The 24,634-nt window shown below is 42.8% G+C and overlaps 1 protein-coding gene across 1 annotated transcript in view; it reads left to right on the forward strand.

Moving 5' to 3' along the window:
- Positions 1–13,641: 13,641 nt before the first annotated feature.
- Positions 13,642–24,634, forward strand: part of BACE2 (beta-secretase 2) — a 42,646-nt gene continuing 31,653 nt past the window's right edge. Inside the window, exon 1 of the mRNA XM_028727233.2 lies at positions 13,642–14,347. Coding sequence (XP_028583066.2) covers positions 14,024–14,347 — 324 coding nt within the window. The 5' untranslated portion in view covers positions 13,642–14,023. The remainder of the gene's footprint in view (positions 14,348–24,634) is intronic.

A 24,634-nucleotide genomic window follows, 5' to 3' on the forward strand; every position in this document is an offset into this window, starting at 1 on the left:
AAAATAAAAACATATTTTAAATTATTCCAAGACAGATCCAAACTGGGAAGCATAGCTAATGCCACAGAAGACAGAATCAGGATTCAAGGTTACTTTAACAAATTGGAGTACCAGGCCAAAACTAGCAACCTGAATTTCAGTAGGAACAAATGTCAGGTTCTACACTTAGGCAGGAAGAACCAGCTGCACAAATATAAGATGGGGACACCTGGCTTGCCAGTAGTATATTTGAAATGGATCTGGGGGTCTTAATAAACCCCAAGATTAATACATATAAGTAAACAGTCTGATACAGCAGCAAAAAAGTGAATGTTTTTCTAGGCTGCATCAACAAAAGTATAGTGTCCCGATTCTGAATTTTTTCAAAATTTGCATAGAGGTTATATGACATTGCCTGGTGCTGCTGTTATCCCAGCTTCACCACTGCAGTTGCCCATCAGTTTTCTTACCACAAAATGAACAGATTTTGTTTAGTTTTTGGAAGAGAATTGGTTGCACAAGAGCACCAAATCTACATTCATCACACAGCTTACATTTTGCTGGTATATATGATTGAATCATTTCCACAAGACAGTGACAATCTGGAAGCAGCCCTAGAAATAATTTTCTTCATTTTATGACATACAACAGAAAGCAAGATACAGACCTATTGAGAGATGTGCATTAAAACAACAGAAAGCAAGTTACCAATGAACTAAAACCAGCATTCTGCTGAGTGCTACCTAAATCATGTCCTTTTATACCCTACTTCCTCCAGAACTTTTAATACTGCCTCATTATGTGCTCAGCTACAAATGTTAAGCTTAAAGACAGATGAACAAAGTAACTTTAATGTGCTTAAACTTAATGCATGGCAGAAGTGGCTTCATGGATGATGGTGTAAGCTTCTAACATTTCTTGAACAGTAGACCAACGCATTAAAATGTGGTAATCAGACTTGGCAAAACACCTGTGTCCCATGATGCACTCTGTTGTGTCAGGCAATTTGTGTGTGCATTTGGTTGTCTGCAATGCTGGGTTCACCACCAGGAGAGTAATGTAAAGGATACACAGAATCTGTCTCTAACACCAAAGTGCCACAGGAAAATACACAGTGTTTTTATTTACTTCTTTATTTTAGACCATAAAAATCCAGCTTTTCCACTCCAGAGAAATCATTCAAAGTGGCTAACAAAGTATAAAAACAGAGACAGAAATAACAGCAATAATCGCAGCATTAAAACAATTACCAAAACCAAACGAAATAAAAGCAGCCTGGGGGGTGGGGATTGAGTCTAGGGAACCAGGGATAGTAGTACATAAATTAAAGAGGAATGAATAAACAACAGCAGAAGGGAGAGAACACTTACCTGCAGCCCCTTCTACCCTCTGAAAATCTGCTCTGCAGAGTTGGGGACCCTCTGGATTAAAATGAGAGGCAGTGCAAGAGGCTACAGGTGAAGGGCAATTTGGGGGGGCCCTTTACGATGGCTGAATCCTCCACTAAATCTTGCTCTTGCCTGTGAATGGAAGGAGTGCTTCCATTTGCTAGCACCTAGGTATTGTCAACAGAAGATTTCAGAAGCTGATGCCTATGTTATCACCTCCAGCATGAATAGGTTGTGTGTGTGTGTGTACGCGCGTGCATGCAAATGTATATGGAAGCACACATAGGATGAAAAAGTGTTGGGAAACTATTGTTGGACTACAACTCCCATCATGGCTCAGTTGGTTAGAACATGGTGCTGATAACAACAAGGTCACTGATTCAATCCCCCTAGGGGACAGCTGCATGTTCCTGCATTGCAGGGAGCTGGACTAGATGATCTTCAGGGTCACTTCCAACTGTGAATTGGAATAATTCTGTGAATTATTTCTATGAATTATTCCTACCCCTGAGAATTGGTCACGCTGGCTGAGAATGATGGGAGTTGAACAAGTCCAGTGACATCAGGAAAACCAAAGGGTTCCCATCACTAATTTAAACCTACTGAAACTGGTTTAGTTTGAAAGTGTAGACATGCACTTAAGCCTTACATCTAGGCTAAAACTGGTTTCATGATCAATATTAGTTATGATAAGAGTTATCTGTGAGGCCGCCTTTTTACTGCACCTACTTCTGAAAGACGTTATGACATGCTCTGAGCTTTAGCAAGAGCCTATGTTGCTAGGTGGGATGCGGGTGGCGCTGTGGGTTAAACCACAGAGCCTAGGGCTTGCCGATCAGAAGGTCGGCGGTTCGAATCCCTGCGACAGGGTGAGCTCCCGTTGCTCAGTCCCTGCTCCTGCCAACCTAGCAGTTTGAAAGCACGTCAAAGTGCAAGCAGAGTGTTTCTGTGCACTGCTCTGGTTTCGCCAGAAGCGGCTGAGTCATACTGGCCACATGACCTGGAAGCTGTACGCCGGCTCCCTTGGCTGATAAAGCGAGATGAGCGCCACAACCCTAGAGTCGGCCACGACTGGACCTAATGGTCAGGGGTCCCTTTACCTTTACCTATGTTGCTAGGTATTACATATTGCTTAGTATTATATAAAGCTTCCTGGTCAACCAGTTCAGAACATCAGTATTCTGGTCTAAGGAATATTTTGCTGGCACTCATTCTCAATATAGCTTGTGCTTAGGGCATGAACTCTGTCCATTGCTATACCAAAGCGACTTTTGTGGTAATTCTGCTGTGAATGTTCACTTCAAACTGGTGAATCCTATATACACAATCATAAATAGCAGAGAGAAAATGACTTCTTTTGTATTATATGGGGTATTGACTTTGGTGTACATCTTAAGTAATGACCACCTGCAAACACACACACAAACACACACACAGACACACACACATACAATACCAGCCAACCAGATTTTACATGGAAAGGCAAAACATATACAGCCTAATTATATTACATGCCAAATAGGTTGCACTGTACATAAAATCCAATTGATTTGTGCAGGGTTGTGTTCCAGGGATAGCGCATATATGCAAAAACATGTATAGTTAAGCCACTCCCTTGGCACTGCCCCCGTGCAACCATCCTTACCTTCTGCAGCTCGAATGCCCCCAAGAAAGGCAGAGGGCTTTTAAGGTCCCCACCTTCCTTACTGGGATCTGGGGTGTTCGTTCTCTCACAGGTTCTGGGAGTCTCCCGCAAGATTTCACAAGGCAGAGAGCTATTTTTGCACATGGTTTTCCTGAAAATGTATATACAGTATTAGAGAAAATGAATATGGACATGTGTATTAATTTTTGAGTGAACTGTTTTCTTTTCAAATGGCAAACTTGTGCAGAATTGGGATGAACTGAATTTGAGGCTGGAAAATGAAAGAAGCAGAAATTGACTGGTTTGCTCATCTCCAACAGGGCCATTCCTGTCGTGCAGCAGTTAAGCAACTTGCTTCCTGGGCCACCATGAAAGAGGGAATATGTGAAGGCTGGAATTGGTGTCTGAGTGGTACTGCAAGATTTTGGAATTATTTTTAGCTGATCATTCGCCATTGTGGCTGGAGCTGCTGGGAGTTAGAAACCAACAACATCTGGAGTGTCACAAGCATTATTTGGGCATCTGAGTTCTGCTTCAGGTAGCAAAACAGCCTGCCCTAATGCTGACTATATGAAGAAGAAGAAGAGGAGGAGTTTGGATTTGATATCCCGCCTTTCACTCCCTTTAAGGAGTCTCAAAGCACCTAACAATCTCCTTTCCCCTTCCTCCCCCACAACAAACACTCTGTGAGGTGAGTGGGGCCGAGAGACTTCAAAGAAGTGTGACTGGCCCAAGGTCACCCAGCAGCTGCAGGTGGAGGAGCGGAGACGCGAACCCAGTTCCCCAGATTACGAGACTACCGCTCTTAACCACTACACCACACTGGCTGTTTCTGTGGTATTTAAAAATGAGAAGTATTCTGTCAATTAATCTGTGTTTGGCCTGAAATATCAATAGATACCAAGTGTTAAGCACCGTGGTTTTATCGCTGTTGCTTTAGCAGTTGTTTGGCTGTTATTGCGGTTATTTAAGGAGATGAAAGGCTTTCTGCCTGTGTCAGCAAATGCACCTTGGCTTCTTTAATAATAAATAAATAACCTGACAGAAAATATTGGCTGGAGAAATCCAATCCTCCCTAACCTACGTGAGGGGTGAGTTGCGGGGGTGGGGCGTGGAAAAGAAGGGGGGGAGATCACCATATTTCCCTTTTCCTTCTGACATAAACATGCTGCACCACGGAAGAAGAAGAAAAAAACCCACTTACAAAGCAAGTATATTTATTTATTTATTTGCTTTTATATACAGCATATATACCTAACACGATAGCTCTCTGGAGAATGACAAGCAGCCTTCCATTAGCCAATTTGTGGCTCAGTTTCAAGATGCAAGGCTGTAGCACAGCGGGGCAAACTCAGCGTGAATGAAGTCAAAAGAATTACACCAGAGAGAAATCTCACCCCGTCATTCGTACTGTTTCTTCAGTGTTTTCTGTTCATTTCCTCATTTTTTATTATAAAGTGCCCTGGGAATAAATAATTGCATTTGGATATGATGGCATATTACTTTCAAAAAATAAGCAGAAACACAAGCATAGGGTGTATTTCTTACCTTTGTCGTGGGAATTCAGTGAAATAACAGAAATAGAAATGGTGAGAAATCTTTGTATGATACCCCCTGGCAGAGCTAGGAACCCTGCCCACTGCCTACTCATAGTGGCCCTATTTGTCATGGCCAGGCCATAAAACTGAGTGCCCTGTTTGCATACCCATATTCTTATAAGATCAACCTATTTCCAATCTGTCTAACTTTCACATGGCCGTTCTAAAGGCTGTTTCATTCAGTTTCTGCATTAAAAAAAAATCTTAAAAAATTATAAGATCATGCAAATTTGCCTCATTAATCATTAATCCATTCAGCTCAGTACTGCCCACACTGGCTTGCAGTAGCTCTTCAGTGTTTCAGGCAGGGTCCTATCCCAGCCATACTTCGAGATGCAGGGGACGGAACCTAGCACTTTCTGTATGAAAAGCAGGTGCTGTTCCACTGAGCTAAGACTCTTCTCCAATTCATTATTTTTCAATACAGTGCTACCTTGGCTCTCAAACTTAATCCGTTCCGGAAGTCCATTCCAAAACCAAAGCGTTCCAAAACCAAGTTGTGCTTTCCCATAGAAAGTACAGTGGTACCTCTGGTTATGAACTTAATTCCTTCCGGAGGTCAGTTCTTAAGCTGAAACCGTTCTTATCCTAAGCGTGCTTCCGCTAATGGGGCCTCCTTCTGGTGCGCGATTTCCATTCGCACCCTGGGGCAAAGTTCGCAACCAGGAGCAGCTGCTTCCAGGTTAGCGGAGTTCGTAACCCGAAGCGTTCATAACCAGAGGTACCACTGTAATGCAAAATGGATCAATCCGTTCCAGACTTTAAAAACAACAACCCTAAAACAGCAATTTAACAAGAATTTTACTATCTAACGAGACCATTGATCCATAAAATGAAAGCAATATCAATGTACTGTAGTATAAAATAAATAAGACAGTATTGTGGAAGATAAAAATTAAAATTATTTTTTTTCTTACCTGCACTGATGATAGTCATTGTTTGGATGGGGAGCTTTTATCCATTTCCGCAGTCACATAATCAATCAATCAGTAGCTGAACTGGGTTCCCCACAGTCACAAAAACAAATTAAGCAAAAAAGCCTCAAAAACACAAACACAAAATAAATAGGAAGAACAAAAGCACCAAACTTAATCCATTCCGGAAGTCCATTTGACTTCCAAAATGTTTGAAAACCAAGGCACAGCTTCTGATTGGTGCAGGTGCCCCAGAAACAATAGCCGGCAACCACATTGGACGTTCAGCTTTGAAAACTGGAACACTTACTTCCGGGTTTTCGGTGTTTGGGAACCAAGGCATTTGAGAACCAAGGTACCACTGTACATAACTTATAATATTTTGAAGGGGCCCTGTCTTTTTTTCCAGGTAGTACCATAGCTGTTATCAGCATCTAGGAGGCCTGGATTTCACTGCAATCACCATGGACATATTCGAAATGAGTTCACAAATGCCCCTGAGAGCAAAGGGACAAGATGATGCGTAATCCCTTCTGGGGACGTGACACATACATTGTCCCTGAGATTTATCTTGAATTTGTTTATGTCTTCTGCAGCATCAGCTACTCCTCTCAGCATTCCCCTCTCAGTACGAGGGGAAATCAAGAGAAATGGATAGAGAGCAAGGTATTTAAAAGCCACATGCCAAGAAAGAAAGACACACACACACACACACACACACACACACACACACACACACAAGCACTGTGTGATTAATTTTTGAGATCAAATTCTTCACTTGGTTCAGTGGAGTTATGTAAAAAGTATGTGGCCATGCAATTTTCCTTCACCTTAAGAGTGAAAAGTAATAGCATTTAAATGCAATCCTAGTTTGTGAGCATTTCTCAGGAGACACTCACTTTCTGTTTAGAATTATATTATACTGACATCTGGTGGACATGGGAATAATTGATTGAAAGGTTTGTGGGTTTAAAAACAACAAGAAGAGACATTCAGTGCATTCACTGAAGTTGTTCTACCGTAAATGCAGTGGGGTGTTTTTAGGGGAAAGAATGGTGCTAGTACTCACCATGAAGTTGTTACAGTACGTGCCACACATGGTGGAGGGAGGGGGAGGGAAAGGTGTCAGTACTGCAGACCCTTGAGTACATACCCCCAGAATTATATGAATAATTGCATTCATATAACATGTTCTCTAGTCTCTAAGAAGAAGAGTGTGGCATAGAATATATGCAAGGAAAACCATTACCAAGCTGTAGTAATGGTAATGACCACCATGATGAAGCACACTTGAAAGGCTTTATGTATTGAAAGATAACTGCTGCGGCATTTGTCCTCTGCGGCTGGAACCACATGAAAGCAGCTGCACCATGGCCCCCCTTCAGGTGTTTTCCTCCATGCAATCATAATCATGCGGAGGAAGAGAGTGGGGCAGCCCTGCATCCACTGAACAACACCAGCTACATTCTGGGGAGCAGGCCCTAGTGCAAAAAACAATGCCTGATCTGATCTGTATTTGTAGGCTTCCTCCATGATGTAGAACCCCTGAACATGCAAGCTCCCCTCTGAGATCATGCCCCCATCATGTGGATGGCAGAGATGCGATGGGGCATGCTGGGGTCAATGGGTGGTGCCCCATTCTCTTCCTCCATGTGATTTTGACTGTGTGGAAAACAACTCCTGAATAGATCTAATGAGTTATAATAACTACATTTGATATACAACAATGCGGGTGAACAAATGGCACACTTGGATAATCAAGATAATCAAAGAAACTTTGGGAAACCATAATTACGGAGAGCTTATAAAAATCGGTGCAAGTTCTGAAATTGTTTGGTGAGCTTCCCTAAGGAGACACAGGAGGGCAGACAGCAATGCTTCTAGGCAGTTGTCCATCACACTTTTGTTAACACAGGAGGACACACTCTCCTATGCCTGTCAGAAGAAAGTCTCACTTCAATTCACTTATTCCCACATAAGTGTGCAGAGTAACCCTCTTTCCCTAATTCCCTCTCTTCCCTAGTTCTACATCTAACTTTGCTCGTTTGTGTGGTTATTTTAAAAAATTGGCTAAACCATACATTTTTTAAAAAAGTGTGTCTAGGATTGCAACCTAAGAAAGTGTTTATTCAGAAGTGAGATCCACTGAGTTTAATGTAGCTTACTCTCCAGTAAGTGTGCATAGGATTGTAGACTAAGTTTAATGTTTAGTAGCTGGGGGCCATAATTATGGAGTCTTAAAACAGGTTTTCTTTCCCAATGGGCATTTACATGGTTATGAAGCTACATGGGAATGAAGAAGGAGGGTGTGGGGAGAAGACTGAGTGTACTACAAACAATGTCAGGTCTCTAGTACAGTCTCCAAGTTTCTGAAAAGCCATCCTTTGTGCTCAGCTTTCGAAACCGTATGCCTTTCCTGAAAAATTCCAGTATCTCCGCATCCTGACTGTTAAAATGGAAATGAAAATATTTAACCAATATGTAATATTTTGGGGCTTGATTAATGTTTGTATGATCCAGCCAAGAGAATGACTTAACTTTTGGGTATCTCATTAAGCATAGTACCCAATTTGGCTTTTATTGAGTTTGCAACCTAAAATTAATCTTTGGCTTTACTTGCGTGTTATTTTGCTTCACACCGTACTCTGTGTTTCTATCAGTGCTGGAGACAGCTGAGTTTTGCATCTAGCAAATACTAATCTCATAAAGTCAGCCTAGCAACTCCTGCACTTCCCCTTAAAAACTGCTACAAGTGGCAGACTTTGGGGCTTCACCTTCATGCTGAGTACTTCTTCTTTCTAACATCAAGCCTGAAGAGTTCCAGAGAGGTCAAAGCCTTGCTCATTACTTTGTCACATTTGAATTGATCCTAATGAAAGTTATGACCCTACCGCTGCTTTTGGATCCTGCCCCCACAATAGGCCAGAAAAGCATTCATGGCTGTTAAAGGAAAACTGCTGTTCTCTATTCTCTGTGGGAGAAGTGCTGTGTTTACTAAACCATTTAGCTCTGACCTAGTTAGACATAAATTAAGAAGGTAATTGCCTAGGTGTGCACACTATTAAGGTATTTCTAGAAATATGTGCATATTATGGAATGGAACATTTTTTCATTTTGTCTAGCACAGGGATAATACTGTGGCACCGACTGGGCTTGCTAGCTATTGTGTTTCAAGAGCTTCACTCTTCAGATCACTAAAACAGTCTGACATTTCCTTTTGCGCTACCTTAGAGATGCAAAGACAAATGTCCCAGGGGCTAGCGAAGGTGTAAGATTTCACATCTTTTAAAAAGGCTGAATTATTCTAGTACAAAAAGAGTTTTGGAACTGATCCAGAAATTTGGTCGGGTGGCGGGTTTCAAGTTGAACAAACAAAAAACTAAGGTGCTAGGGAAAAATTTGACAGCTACTGAAACAGAAGGGTTTCAGAAGGAAACAGAACTAAATATTGTTAAAAAAGTGAAATACCTGGGGGTCAATCTCTCTTCCAAGAACTTGAATTTATTTAAAGATAATTATGAGAAATGTTGGTCAGAAGTTAAAAAAGACTTAGAAATTTGGTCAAGACTGAAGCTATCCTTGTTAGGCCGAATCGCAGCTATAAAAATGAACGTTTTGCCAAAGATGTTGTTTTTGTTTCAGGCCTTGCAGATTGTGGACAGAGTGGAATGTTTTGGAAAGTGGCAGAAGGATATCTCTAAATTTGTCTGGCAGGGCAAAAAGCCCCGAATAAAGTTTAAAATACTAACTGATGCAAAGGAGAGAGGGGGGTTTGCCCTGCCGGACTTAAGGTTATATTATGAAGCTGCAGCCTTCTGCTGGATGAAAGATTGGATTTTGTTAGAAAACACTGATGTCCTAGATCTGGAAGGCTTTAATAACTCGTTAGGTTGGCATGCGTATCTGTGGTATGACAAGGCAAAAACACATGGAATGTTTAAAAACCATATTGTCAGAAAAGCAATATTTATGGTCTGGAAAAAATACAAAGACTTATTAGAAAGCAAAACTCCGAGGTGGGTATCACCAATAGAGGCCAAGGCTCGGAAAAAACCCAATATGGAGGCCGGCTGGCCGAAATATTGGGAAATAATAGAAAAAATTGGAGACAACTGGAGGTTGCAGAGCTTTGAAAGGTTAAAGGGCAAAGTGCAAGATTGGCTTCACTATGCCCAAATTAATGAGGTTTTTAAGTTAGACAAAAAAATAGGATTCCAGGTGGAAAAATCGAAACTTGAGACAGAATTGTTAGAACCAAAGACCAAGCTATTATCGAGAATGTACAACTTGCTGCTTAAATGGAACACTCAGGATGAGACAGTTAAATCAGCCATGATAAAATGGGCTCAGGACATTGGTTATAACATCACGTCTGAGGACTGGGAAAGGTTATGTACCACCGGTATGAAGTTTACGGCATGTAATGCCTTGAAAGAAAACATTATGAAAATGGTATACAGGTGGTACATGACCCCAGTCAAGCTTGCTAAGATTTACCATTTGTCCGATAATAAATGCTGGAAATGTAAGGAGGCTGAAGGGACATTCTTTCACCTCTGGTGGACCTGCCCAAGAGTGAAGGCCTTCTGGGAAATGATATATAATGAGTTAAAAAAGGTGTTTAAATACACTTTCCCTAAAAAACCGGAGGCATTTCTCCTGGGCATTGTCGGTCAGAAGGTGTTAAAGAAGGATAGAACTTTTTTTATGTATGCCACTACTGCAGCAAGGATTCTTATCGCTAAGCATTGGAAGACTCAAGATTTGCCCACACTGGAGGACTGGCAGACGCAACTGATGAACTACATGGAACTAGCTGAGATGACTGCCAGGATCCGAGATCTGGGAGAAGAAGCAATGGAAGAGGACTGGAAAAAATTTAAGGACTATTTGCAAAAGTATTATAAGTTATATGAACTTTGAGATGTCGTATGACTTGGAATGTTAGCTCCAGCAAGGGGAGTGGATTATATAAGATACTGGATAATATTTATGAAAGAACCAAAGTTTAAACGTGCAAAAATAATAATATGCTATATTTCTAGTGTAAATGGAGAATAAGGGATTTAAACTTAAATTGCAATTGAAAGTACAAAGAAACACACGAAACAAGGGTACAACTTGCTGATAAATTTTATTGCTAAGAATGCATTAGGCGGGAGATGTGGGGAAGTCCGATAGAAATTTGAAAAAAGTTGTTGAAATGGTCGGGTCTTTTTTTTTTTTTTTTTTTTTTCTTCTTTTCTTCTTTCTATGTTCTTTCTGTTTTCTGCTGTATGTGTAACTGGAAAATGTAATAAAAATTATTATAAAAAAAAAAAAAAAAAAAAGGCTGAATTATAATAAGATCATTTCTATCGAGAATACCTTTTTAAAGCATGTTATTTGTCAGAATGTTTTACTGGGTTAATACTTTATTCTCTTATTCCTAGAGTCCAGCAGCAAAAAAGGAGATGGCTCCTATGCTCTACGTCATATGCAGAAACTGTCTTCTTGACTGTTGAACCCACTGTTGGTCTCATCCACTCAGTCCACCAAAGCCTGTCTTCGCATGCAGGGCATGTTCCTGCCCTGAGATCCTCACCTGTTTAACCAGCCAGGTGAAGCCATTCCAGGAGTGTGGCCGCTGCCACATGTTGACAGCTTCTAGGAGCCACAGTGAGAGCCAGTGTGGTGTAGTGGTTAAGAGCGGTAGACTCCTAATCTGGGGAACCGGGTTCGCGTCTCCGCTCCTCTACATGCAGCTGCTGGGTGACCTTGGGCCAGTCACACTTCTTTGAAGTCTCTCAGCCCCACTCACCTCACAGAGTGTTTGTTGTGGGGGAGGAAGGGAAAGGAGAATGTTAGCCGCTTTGAGACTCCTTAAAGGGAGTGAAAAGTGGGATATCAAATCCAAACTCTTCTTCTTCTTCTTCACAGGTGAGAGCTGAGTGCAGGGGTGGACCAATGGTGAATGAACTATCCAGAAGGAAAAAGTAGTGTCCCCCCACCTGATATGCCAGGAGATACTGCCCCTCCTGGCATAGAATTGATTCCCAAACTCTTCCATTTTGTTCATCTTCGGGGTGAGGAACCCATGGCCCTTCAGCATTGTTGGACTCCAGGTCCCACCAGCTCCAGCTACCATGGCCAGAGATTATGAGAGTTTTAGTCCAATAACAACTGGAGGGTCAGTTTCCCATTCCTGATATCTGTACAGATCACAGCTTTATCATTCAACAAACTTGCAGCTTATACCAGACAAAACATTTCTACCACATATTCCCTTTCCTGACCTCTAAATAAAATAATGGCTATTTTGATTTAGAAATGGCAATCCTAATGCACTAGGAATTCTCTACAATAAGTGCTTTGGAGCTGACAGCCTCTGGTCAGTTAGGCTTCACAATATGTTACATTTCCTAAGTAAACAGAAAGGGAAGCATTCACTATATTCATGGCAGTGTCTGGTTGTACTCATTTGATCTGCCCCCTCTAATTAACAGGATGGGTGGCCTTAGCTATTCATAAAAACTGCATTAAGTGAAGTGTTTTCAGGACTGCCTGTTTGGTGAGGTGAACACTCTACGGAAATGGAGGTATACAGGGATGGATTTTAATGTGCAGTAGGAAGAAGTGATTATCATGCCTGACTCTTGTGCAATGAAAAACAAATGGTAAATTATATGCAGGCACACAACCTCAATCATTTGGTGTTGTGAAACAAGCCTTTCTCTCCCCCCCCCCCCTTTCATGCATCCAATAGTTCAGAAGGCAAAGCGGCTTGACTTCTCCTGGAGGTGGAACAAACATGAACAAAACTGCTTCTACGGAGGTAAAGAGCATATCCCAGTCCTCCATGTTTCCTGCATTTTGTGTTCCACATGGAGATACTTTACCTCCTGCAAAAAATACAGCATATATGAAACTTATACATATGGCAGTGATTGTAGATTCCAGAATTGAGAACTGTGGGTAGGCAAAGCTGGCACTTAATGTTAGAAAAAGATGTGTTGGAGTTCTAGTTTGTCTGGAAATACTGTCTTATAATTAACCAATAATCCCTTCCCAATTCTCACTAATCCCCTATTTGTGGTGGTGACTAGCAGTACAGTGGTACCTTGGGTTACAGACGCTTCAGGTTACAGATGCTTCAGGTTACAGACTCTGCTAAGCCAGAAATAGTATCTCGGGTTAAGAACTTTGCTTCAGGATGAGAACAGAAATTGCGCAGCGGCAGCGGGAGGCCCCATTAGCTAAAGTGGTGCTTCAGGTTAAGAACAGTTTCAGGTTAAGAACAAACCTCCAGAATGAGTTAAGTTCTTAACCCGGGGTACCACTGTAGTTACTCCAGGAGTGGAGAATCTGTGGCCCTTCAGATGTTGTTGGACTCCAACTCCCATCAGCCCCAGCTAGCACAGCTAGAATTATGGGAGTTGGAGTCTACGGACATCTGGAGGGCCTCTCCATTCCTGGGTTAATCCGTATCTTCGCCCTCCCTGGTTGTGATCAGAGCGACCTCCACCCTTCCCTAAACGAAGGTGCAAACTAAGCTCTGAGAAAGATGAAGGAGGGTTCCTGGAGCCACTTGTCTTCACGGAGGAGGAGTAAATGTCTGAAGAAAAACACCACAACTGCGGTGTTTCCAGCAGTTTATGAGAAATCCTGTGCGTAACTGGAAGCCTTAAATACGCTTACGCAAACCTTGGTTCAATAACAAAGCATTTTACCACCCGGGGTGGAGCAGCAAATTGCCAAGCCCAGTCTAATTTTGGGCCTGGAGACAGAAACCTCCCACAAGCGCCTCTTCGCTGCCCTGGCAAGAGAATTGCAACCACTTTGTTAATTATTTAATTGTTCACCTGCTGCCCGTTCCTGACACCCAAAGTGAGCGGGCCGAGGCGACCCACTCACTCTAGTTAATGGTCGAGCCGGCCCTGCTGAAGAAAGGCAGCCTGCCCACCCCACGCCCCGAAAGATGTTCTGGTCTCTCCCTCTCCTCTCCTCCCCTCCCCACTTGAATCAACGGGAGACCCGCGTTTCCCTCTGCAACGCGTTGATTGGCCGCGTGGAGGAGGCGCGGACTGAGCAGCCCCGTCGGCGGGGAGGGTTGTTTGCGGAGCTGGCCGCCCTTCGGGGGACTTTTCCTGCGAGCAATTTCCAATCCCGTCACATCCGCTGCTCGGCGAGGTTTGGGAAGTTACTTGGCAATTGTTTGCAGGATAGAAAAAAAAGAAAAGAAAAAGAGGAGGAGGGAGGAGGAGGAGGCGCGCCGCGGCGGCTGGAGACTTTCTGAAGCGCCGCCTTGGCCAGAAGAAACTTTCCTGACGAGCCCGGGGGTTGTCGAGGTTCGTCGAGGCAGGCAGGCATGCGAGGAAGGAGCCAAGCCGACCCCGGGAGGGCGAGATGACGCCGGGGCGTCGAGGCACCGCCGTCCCCTCGCCTCTTCGCGGTCGCAGCCAGGAGCCGCGGGCGCGCGGCCGGCCGCTCTCTCCCCCTTAGACGTAGCCGGGCGCCGGGATGGGCAGGGCGCTGGCAGCCGGGTGTCTCCTGCTCCTGGTGGCCGCGGCCGCCGGGCGAGGCCGGGCTGCCTTCAGCCTCCCGCTGCGCGTGTCTCCGCCGAGCGCCCCCGACGGCTCGCTCGTCCCGGTGCCTGTGGCGCTGAAGCCGCGGGGCGGCAACGGGACCGGCGGCAGCGCGGAGCGGGAGCAAGAGGCAGAGGGCTTGGCCTTGGCTTCCGACCCCAGCGGCGCCGTCAACTTTATGGCCATGGTGGACAACCTGCAGGGGGACTCGGGACGCGGCTACTACCTCGAGCTGCTGCTCGGCACCCCGCCCCAGAAGGTACGGGGGGACGCGGGTGCCCGCAGGGGGGGGGGCGCGGGCGGGTAGAAGGCGGAGGCCGCGGGGGCGCCACCCGGTTGGGGGGGCAGGTATGTCGGGCGCCCCTCGAGAAAGTAGCAGGTACGGATTGAATGCCCGTCAAGGAGCTCGCTGCATCATCTAGGAGCGGGATTCCCTCTCCCCTCCTCTTGTCTCTGTCGGGGATTCCGATTCCCAAAGTAGCTGGCGTCGTTTTCGTCTGGATACCTTACGACGAATTGCGCAACAATACCATAGGCTGTTGTGAGGAGCTTTGGGAGCTGCAGAAGAACATTAAAAGAGCTTCTTTGGATTAGACCAAAGTCCCCCCTCCCTTAGTCCAGGGATCTGCCCTCCAGATATTTTTGAATTGCAGCGCCCATACCTGAACATTGGCTATGCTAGCTAAGGCGGGTGGGAGTTGGAGGATGAACTTGAAGAATGAACTTCTTTCTGTTCCACCACCATTCCCTTACATTGGCTGACCCCGTTCTCCTGCTATGGAAGAAGAGAGGGATTTTTGTACAGGTTATGCATAACTTCAGTAAACTTCTATCAAGCGATGCCTCCTCCCCCCCCCCCCATGTCCTTTTTCTTTCCCCCAACAAACAAATCTTAGATGCTTTCATCTTTGCTTGCAGGAAAAGAAGGTGCTTTGTACTCCTCGATATGTTGCTTTCCTTTTCCACCTGCAACTTTTCCTGCTCTCACAAATTGTGCTTGAGATTTGGTTATTGGAACGGAGCGCCATCCTCCAAATGCAACAGCACCATAGATTTATGAATGGAGAACCTGTGGATGTTCTTGGACTGCAACTCCCACCATCCCTGACTATTGGCCACGCTGGTTGGAGCTGATGGGAACTGGAGTCCAACAGTGTCTGGGGGACCACACATTCCTTATTCTTGATATAAAGGCATTTCAATACTGTGCAAATAAATGCAGACCTTTTTCTTAGTTTTCAGGGTATCCCATTTGCCTAAGCCCTTCCATTCACCCGAAGCATGACTTGAAAGCCATATGTATTTTCTCGTGTTATGAGGGTTGCAGGGAAGTGTTAAAATATCTGGACTGTATACCTTAACTGTAGTTTGGAAGAAAAATTGAATCGAAACGTCTAAATTTCTCTTTTGGAAAACCATGCTTCAATTAGCATTCATAACTAACAAGTACCTGACTTTTATGAATGGCATAAAGCCAAGAAAAACCTGTATGTAGATAAGTGACAGAGTAAGATTGTTCTATAACTAAAACCAGGACTAAGCTGACTCACCCCTGCCTCAAGGACTATTTTTAAGAGTCCCCTTTAAGCTGCATTTGTATAAGCAATTACACTCAGCGTTAATAACACTTTTGGGCTTTGGAAAACATTTGGAGAGCTAAGAAATTGTGAGTACCACAAAATGCCCATTTCACAGAAGAAGCAGAAACTGATGAAGCACAGAACCCAGCCCTCCCTCCAAAAACAGGCAAACAAATCAAACACAGGCCAGAAAAGTAGCCCAAACCCACAACAAAACAACCCCCCAAAGTGTAAAGAACATTCAACTAAAAGAATGAAATGGTAAAGATTGTCTTGATTGGTGCCAAGAAGGGTGCCTCAGGGTTCTGTGTTGTCCATGTTGTCCATACTGTGTTGTTAGTATGTTGGGGACCCCATTGGTATGTTTTACCCTTTATTTTTCCTTCAATATACTTTGTATCCCTCCATTCATGAGTGTCTGCTTTGAGAGTTGGCTTTTTGGTTTGGGAAGAACTCTTGAGTATTTCAGAATAAGCCCAGCAGAAGAACTGAGTGTTCCTTTGTGTAATTTTACCCAAGTGCTACTCAGAGTAGACACATTAAAATTAGTGAGCCTATGTCGGTCATGTCCTTTAACCTCAACTCTGAGCGAGTAGGACTTGCGTTGAATGCCATCCCGTGTTGTGAAAGGAGACTTGGCTGTTAATGTAATAAAACTGTATCGTATGCTGTTGCCTAAATGTTGATAAAAAGTATCTTTCTGTAGCTTATTACTGTGGCCAGACGGCTTTTTATATTATGTTCTCTTAGTTACCTCCATTGGAGGGGAAAGCTAGAATTTTATGACTTGGACTCTGGAAGTATGAGGAGGGCCTCCCCTGTTGACAGTGTGTGTTTGTTTGTCCCTGACATTCTTTCTCTCTCCTCCCCACCCCCTAAACATTTTACACATCTGAATCCTGTCTGTAGGCAGAATATGGCCAACTCACATCCCATGCCGGTAGGCTGACTTGGAAGGGTTTTTTGAGGCCCATTTCAGTGAGTAGAACTCTGCACGGATTTGAAGGCTCTTAACAAAATCCTTGTGCCTTGAGTCTAGGCCAATAGGGCAAAATCCTCACTTTACATGATGGTGGTAACAATATTACTGACATAATATATGTGCGCCGCCATATAAACACTGAGTATTGTTGCATTTTGCAGGGCATTTTATTCCATGCAGTGCTTTCCTTGCCACCTTATTTCCATTTATCGACCTAGACTCATTCTGAGCACAAGGGGCACAAAGCATTTCTCCCATATGGGCAAGGGCAGTTAAACCTTTCTTTCTTGACTTTGAGAAGCTTGCCATGCCTAGAGTCCAGGAATCCTTGGTGTAGGACGCATGGAGTAAGATATCCGTGGCATCTAATGCAAAATGTCTCTTAACATCTTTACCCCTTTCCCCAAACCCCACAAACCTGTGTGACACATCAATGTAATATACTAGGTTCAGTGCATGTTCTGCTTTGACACTGTATAAGCACAAGTGGGAGAAGCAACAAAATACTGCAGTGTGAAGTTCAGGATGCCAGCCAGCCATGCCCTGTTTCAGGATATTCTGTTCCATTTCAGCACTCCCTCTTTCCCATCCTGCCCCAACAGTCAGCATTCTGTAACCACTGAGCTGTTTTGTGGTTTCCCCCTTTAGGGTTTTTCCTAAATGATTTTTGTTTGCATGTGTTTGTGCCCAAGCCTGCTGATTTAACCTTCCCATTGTGTGTGGATACTGCATAATCCTTATGTAATTCAAGGATCCATATTTGGAGAATGTGTTCACTATTTACTATATAGGATTAATATATAATGTGGAAGCATCAGTCGAAGCAGATTCTCAAAGTAGCTGTTGGAACACGATGCCATTTTAAAATGGTTTCCCTGATCACTGAAGCATTGTTTTGTTGCAATCATCTATATGCCAAAGGGTTAATGGTGTGAAAGGTGGCGAGACTTGGAATAGGTTGTGTGGCCACAGTCAGAAGAAACCTGGTTTGCTGCCTACCTATGAAAACAGATCGGAAATAGTAAGGAACTGACAGCTTTGAGCCGAAATGTGTGTTTGACAACAACAGTTAAGTTATAATTCATCCAAATGTGAGAATGGGCTTGTGAGAATCTTGCCCAGACAGGAAGGACTCCTCTGAGCAGGCCATATGTTGCTTTTCTCTATGCCTTCTGGTGCCACTCATATCACTGTATGAGGAGCTGACATGACTGCAAGGGGTGGGGGGAAGAGGCATACACAGTTTGAACATGAACAAACATTGTGCCTTCAGCACTTAAAATGCCACAATTGCAGGAAATTTGGCAGAATTGTCACATTCCTTGGGGAACACCACCATGGTTTCCCACCAACAAAACCTGATGGATCTCAGCCTAATCCATTGTCCTATTAAGGGTGGAAAAAGATCTCCTAATATTTTAAAATAGCCTAATGAGCCCTTATATTGGATTGGGGCAGCAGCATTAATGGGTGATGTTTTTAACCTTTTCTGTGTACCATTTTCCTGATAAAATTGACCCCTCCTAAAACAGCTATTGTTCCCAGTAGCAGGAAAGTACATATATGATACCACTACCTGTAGTCTCCATCCTTTTGGTGCTAATAGCAGCTGGAGGGGGTGCAATTGGGGAAGGGTTAAATCACCCCTTACAGTGTGCTGCTCTGATAAAGCCTAACTACCCATTTCTCCCCCTGCCCCCCCCCGGCTTTAAAGGGAAGAAATCTGGGGAACCAATAGCAGATTTATTGTGCCACATCAAAAATAACATTGGGGGGGGGTTGACGTCGCAGTTTAGGCTTCAACTTGAAACTGCTGTTTGGAAATGCATAAGTCCCATATTCTGCAGCTCTCTGGTATTCTAGTTTTCATGTCTACACCAGAAAGTAAAACTGGCAGGAAATTTTTGCTTGTTCTCTGATATTTTTTATTTCAAAGAGCCTGGGAAGTTCTAGGAAGATTGTGAGTATTGATTCTTAGAGCTCTTTTGTACTTTCTTTCTTTTCTTTTTTTACAGAATTACAGTTGCTAGACAACTATTTATTTATTTATTTATTTATTTATTTATTTATGTACACACACACACACACACACACACACTGCCCTATACCAGAGGTCTCAGGGCGGTTCACAGAATAAAATCAAAATATAACTCCACAAAATGCATAATAAAAAAAAAACCCAATAACACCCCCACCAAAAAAACCACCACATTTTAAAAGGGCATAGGATGTCAATCAAATCAACCAAAGTTAAAAAGGAACGCTTTTGCCTGGCACCTAAAGGTGTACATTCTTTGAACTGGTTTCAATTTGCATGCCTTTTACATTCAGATCTAGCTGTTCTACCTAAGTATTCAAGGTTGGGGAAAATGCTGCAACCAAATTCAGGCCTGAGAACTGTAACTTAATTCCATCCTGTGGTGAACTAACTTACACTTCCTTGTGTGAAGTCATATTTCTTTTTGCAAATACGTTGCTGCCGTATCAGGGTGTGTGCTGATACCGTGTAAATGTAGGACTAACAAAAAAACAGTTTAGAAAGGGAACAAAGTTCACTTTCCACATTACTGCTTTCATTTCCTGCAGATTTTGCTATTCTGGCAAAAGGCAGGCAAAGAAGAAAATAAGCGAGAACGTGTATTAACTCTTGCTTTACTGTTATGCATGGTGAGACCAATGCATTATTTTAAAATTATTCCTTGTTTATAGGTCCAGGCAATATTTTTAGATAGAAAAAAAGCACAGCAGAATGGCATGAAACTGAAATGTATTACAGTACATATGAAGAGTGCTGTTGCATCAGACCAAAGGCCTGTCTAGTCCTGCAGTTGTTTCCAGCAGTGGCCAACCAGAGATGCTTCTGGGAATCCCACAAGCAGAGCATGCTGTGGTTCTCCACAACCTGGAATATAGAGGCTTGCGGTCTCTGATCCTGGAGGTATCAGGATTGTCCTCTATGCATTTGTTGTGACTTCCCTTAACACTGCCAAGTACTTGTACAGTGGTACCTTGGGTTAAGAACTTATTTCGTTCTGGAGGTCTGTTCTTAAACTGAAACTTCTCTTAACCTGAAGCACCACTTTAGCTGATGGGGCCTCCCACTGCTGCCGCGTGATTTCTGGTCTCATCCTGAAGCAAAGTTCTTAACCTGAGGTACTATTTCTGGGTAACGGAGTCTGTAACCTGAAGCGTCTGTAACCCAAGGTACCACCGTATATGGCTTTCACTTCTTTTTCCCTAGAGGACATTCATAAGACGTATAATTTATTTAGTGCTTCCTAAGTGTTCGAAATGTTTCACATTGTTTCAGTAATCCTTACAACAACACTGTAAAGTAGATCGGCACCAATATGCTCATACTGCAGATGTGAAGCTGAGGCTAAAAGACAGGACTTGAATAAAGCTTCCTAGATACACACTTGGCTGGGGATAATCTCTAATGTGGTTAACTTCTGAGTAGCTATTTGGACTATAACCTATAAAATAAAGCTCTGATCTTTACTTGTATACCTCTAAAAATATTGTTTTCGCTGGCTGGTAAGAGACGGGGCAACTTGCCTCCTTTCTCAAATGCACCCACCTTTCTTGGTGGGTTAAATACTTGATCATCATTCCACATAAAGGGAAGTTTTATCAAAAATGTAACTTGATGTTAAACACAATCTAAGCTTCAAATATCAATCCTTTAAAGCAGTGAGTTTTCTCTGCAAGTGCACATGAGTTCATTGCTGAGAAAAGTTTTCAACAGTATCATGGGATCTCATGTGATTAAGGGATGCATTATTGGGCAGGATGACTAGTCAGATGATAAGGCTAAACTGTGTAATCCCGAATGTCCTCCAGGATTCTGAAGCCTGTTGGAATAAATGGGAGTTTGTACTGAAGAAGCCTTTTGTGGAATGGAGCTTTTTATTTTTTCTTGAAAGCCTTTTATTTTACAAAGAACTGTAATAGTCCCTTGCAATATGCAGTTCCTAACTGTAGGACAGTACCTATATAAACTGCAGGAGGGGGGGTGACCAGTGAGGAGGATAAAGAAGCTCCACTTGTCTGTTGTTTAGTTGTGTCCTACTCTTCGTGACCCCATGGACCAGAGCACGCCAGGCACTCCTGTCTTCCACTGCCTCCCGCAGTTTGGTCAGACTCAGGTTTGTAGCCTCGAGAACACTGTCCAGCCATCTCGTCCTCTATCGTCCCCTTCTCCTTGTGCCCTCAATCTTTCCCAGCATCAGGGTCTTTTCCAAGGAGTCTTCTCTTCTCATGAGGTAGCCAAAGTATTGGAGCTTCAGCTTCAGGATCTGTCCTTTCAGTGAGTACTCAGGGCTGATTTGCTTCAGAATGGATACGTTTGATCTTCTTGTAGTCCATGGGACTCTCAAGAGTTTGTTTTTCTTACCCTTAATGTACATTCCTTATTAATTATTGTTACAGCACCACAGTCCTCCAGTATTGACAACAAAATATTTGCATTCATGGGAAATAGGATTAACATTGCTTAGCACTGATGGTACTGAATTGATGCTTAAAGGTAAAGGGACCGCTGACCGTTAGGTCCAGTCGGGGACGACTCTGGGGTTGTGGCACTCATCTCGCTTTATTGGCCGAGGGAGCAGGCGTACAGCTTCCGGGTCGTGTGGCCAGTATGAGTAAGCCCTTTCTGGCAAACCAGAGCAGCGCACAGAAACGCTGTTTACCTTCCTGCTGGAGTGGTACCTATTTATCTACTTGCATTTTGACATGCTTTCGAACTGCTAGGTTGGCAGGAGCAGGGACCGAGTAATAGGAGTTCACCCCGCTGCAGAGATTCGAACCGCTGACCTTCTGATTGGTAAGCCCTAGGCTCTGTGGTTTAACCCACAGCACCACCCGCGTCCCTCAAATTGATGCTTAGGGCTACTGTTATTTCAGTCTGCAATCTGTGCACCTTTTTTGCAAGCTGCCTCCATGTGATTCCCCCTCCCCAATCCTTTCTTCCAGAGCAGCACCCTGCCCCTATTTTCAGACTTTATTTAAGGGAGATGCTTTGTGGGTAGAGAGGGAAGGGTATTCTCCTTCCTGTTTCTCCCATAGTTTAGTATTCTGAAGCCATGCGCTGAATCTTATGGTATGTTAAAAGACTGAGGTGGTGATCTACTTTGAATGCTTCCAAATAGTTAGAGAATCTGCCCAGCAGTCATAATGCCTATAACATGCTTCCCACATCAATCTTCTTCATGCATTCAGAGCACAAATGTGGGCATGAAATAATAGCAGATTTTATTCTTTCTTCCATTCCAGGAACTTTCACTTGAGCGTAAACTTGAACACTGGCTTTGGCTCTTTAATGTTGGAAAATAAAATAGAAAGAACTGGTCCATGTGTTCCCAACACACCCCTTTTTTCTTATCCTCCATCAACCTCTACCCTGCTGAACTCGCTCACAAATTCTACCCATAGTACTAAGATATTCCCACATGTTAGCCTTTTTTTTAAAAAAAAAAAGATGAAATTTCAATTATTCACTATGCTACTGTCAAACAAAATAAGAGTGAAATAATCAAAAGATCCTTGTATTAAAATGGCTTTGTCAAGATGATGGTTTAAAAATAATGGGTTATCTTTGTGATTTCAAACATTTGGTTTCCCTTGGGATGCGGGGTGGCATTTAAATTCAGTAAAGAAAGATCAGCATTTCAAAGAATTATATCTTGGCCTTTTGTTTGTTCACAAAGACTTTGACAAGTGAAATAGCTTGTTGGCGATACACAGCAAAATTATATAGCAGCAGCAGAAACTAAAAATGTGCTATATATAAAACAAGTATTGAATATTGCCAAAAGGGGGTGTGCTTTTAGAATTACATTGAGCATACTTCTTACATAGCATATAAAGTGCATCAAATATAATGTGTAGTTTTGAATTTATGATGTTTTGGTTTCATTAGTATACTTTATTCTACCGTCATATTGAATCAGTGCTATAGTTAGTTGTAGTAGTTCAGGGATGGAATAAATATTACCGGTAGCTTTGGCCATAGTGGTGTGTCCGCATTTGCCAAGTGATTACAAGCATGGCATGATGCAAGCATCCTTTTATGCAAAACTTTTCACATGGTTGTATTTAACTTACATTTGACACATACTCCTTGTTTACTAATGTAGATTGGTTACGCTTTGATACTGTTTTCCTGCCCCTTTTTTATAAGGTTTAGAGTGTTAACAGGTTACAAGAGCGCATTTTCAGCTCTTTGAACGATCACTTACTGGTGAACATCTTTGTTCTGATTTGTGGTAGGCTGCTGTTCATCATTCTGACATAATAGAAGGAATAGAAGTTTGACTCTTTAACACCAGCTGTAAAGAGTCTGTTGTACTTCAGATTCTGATGTGCCAAACAAATGCAAAGGACTGCTTTGTTAAACCTGTTCTACAAGGTAACTTGAATCCATCAGGATCTACTGTGCTTGAAAGGCCAACTTTTTAACAGTCTGTAATACTGCTGGAGTCTGTTGGGTGGCCTTGGCACAGAAGGAAGTGGCTTGAAAGTGGCTTGATTCATAGCATGGATTTCATTCATCTTGAAAGAAGCTGAGATTTTCACTAATGTGCGTATCTAATATATGCATTTTTGTGTGTGGTGCTTGGCTGGTGAACTACATTGCACAACACAGAAAAGTGTGAATGTCAAAGGATGATAATGTTTTGGTTCACGTATATTGTTTAGGAATGTATGAATTTGGTAGGTTTCTCTTTAAATGAGAACTGAATGAAATCCCGCCCCCTTCCTACTTGTCACCTATGGCGGTGAAGTGTAAAGTTTTGTTTCAGATCCCATTTATGTTTTTCTTCCTTAAATAAAATGTTTACATTGCAAATATAACAGGAAAAGCATCTACTTGCATTATTATTAGCTGCCCATATGTCAAAGTTGGTAGCCACAGGGGCGTGTTAATTATAAGATTCAGGTGTGGAAAGGGCAATAAGGTGAGTAATGGATGGTGGATATTTGTGTAACCTAACATTGTACAAGTGTAACTGGTACAATCTGCCCCCACCATCTGTGCCTGTCTTATCAAATTTTGCTTGCAGTTTCAGCACTGTTTTGAACAATTTGTGTGATATTAAATAAACATTCTGCATGCATGACTCCACTTTCCTAGTCATTAGTTAATGTGTGCTTTAAAAAGCAGCAGTTGGTTCCAGCGCCCGAACCTCCAGGGGAACCTGCCCCCTCGGACCCTAAAGGACCAGAGAATAAGATACCACCCCAGCAAGAATAACCAGATTTATCCAGGATGGCTCTGCAGCTTTTGAGCTGGAACATAAATGGCTGCAACAGCCCGGAAAAAAGGGTGAAAATTTTTCATATTTTAAAAAAGGAACAATTGGACATTATATGCTTACAAGAAACACATGTGATTAGGCTCCACAGAAAAGTGTTAATAAATAAAAGACTCGGTCAAGAATTTATATCTTCGGACACAGTTAAAAAGAGAGGCGTAGTGATCTATGCAAAAGAGAGCCTTTCACCAAAATTTCTTTTTAAAGATGAAAATGGAAGAATCTTGGCAATAGAAATACAGTACCAAGGAGAAAAAATTTTGATATTGGGAATCTATGCCCCAAATGAAGGAAAATCGGATTTCTACAAGAAGTTGCATGAGACTATGCTGGATTATCTGGACTACAACAACATCATCATGATGGGAGATATGAATGGGGTCGTATCAACAAATATGGATAAGTCACAGAATCAAAACATTACTAAAGAAGGAAGACTACCTAAGACTTTCTTTGAAATGACTGACAATATGGATTGGATTGATATTTGGAGAGTGAGAAACCCCTTGGGAAGAGAAGGAACATTCTTTTCTGAAGCCCAACTGACCTGGACACGAATCGACCAAATATGGATAACTAGAAGTCTGGCACCCAAGATCAGAAAGGTGGAAATCTGCCCAAAGACATGCTCCGACCATAACGCATTGAGAATGGATATGACACTG

The sequence above is a fragment of the Podarcis muralis genome, chromosome 4, assembly GCF_964188315.1.
Source record: "Podarcis muralis chromosome 4, rPodMur119.hap1.1, whole genome shotgun sequence".
In the NCBI taxonomy this organism is placed as follows: Eukaryota; Metazoa; Chordata; class Lepidosauria; order Squamata; family Lacertidae; genus Podarcis; species Podarcis muralis.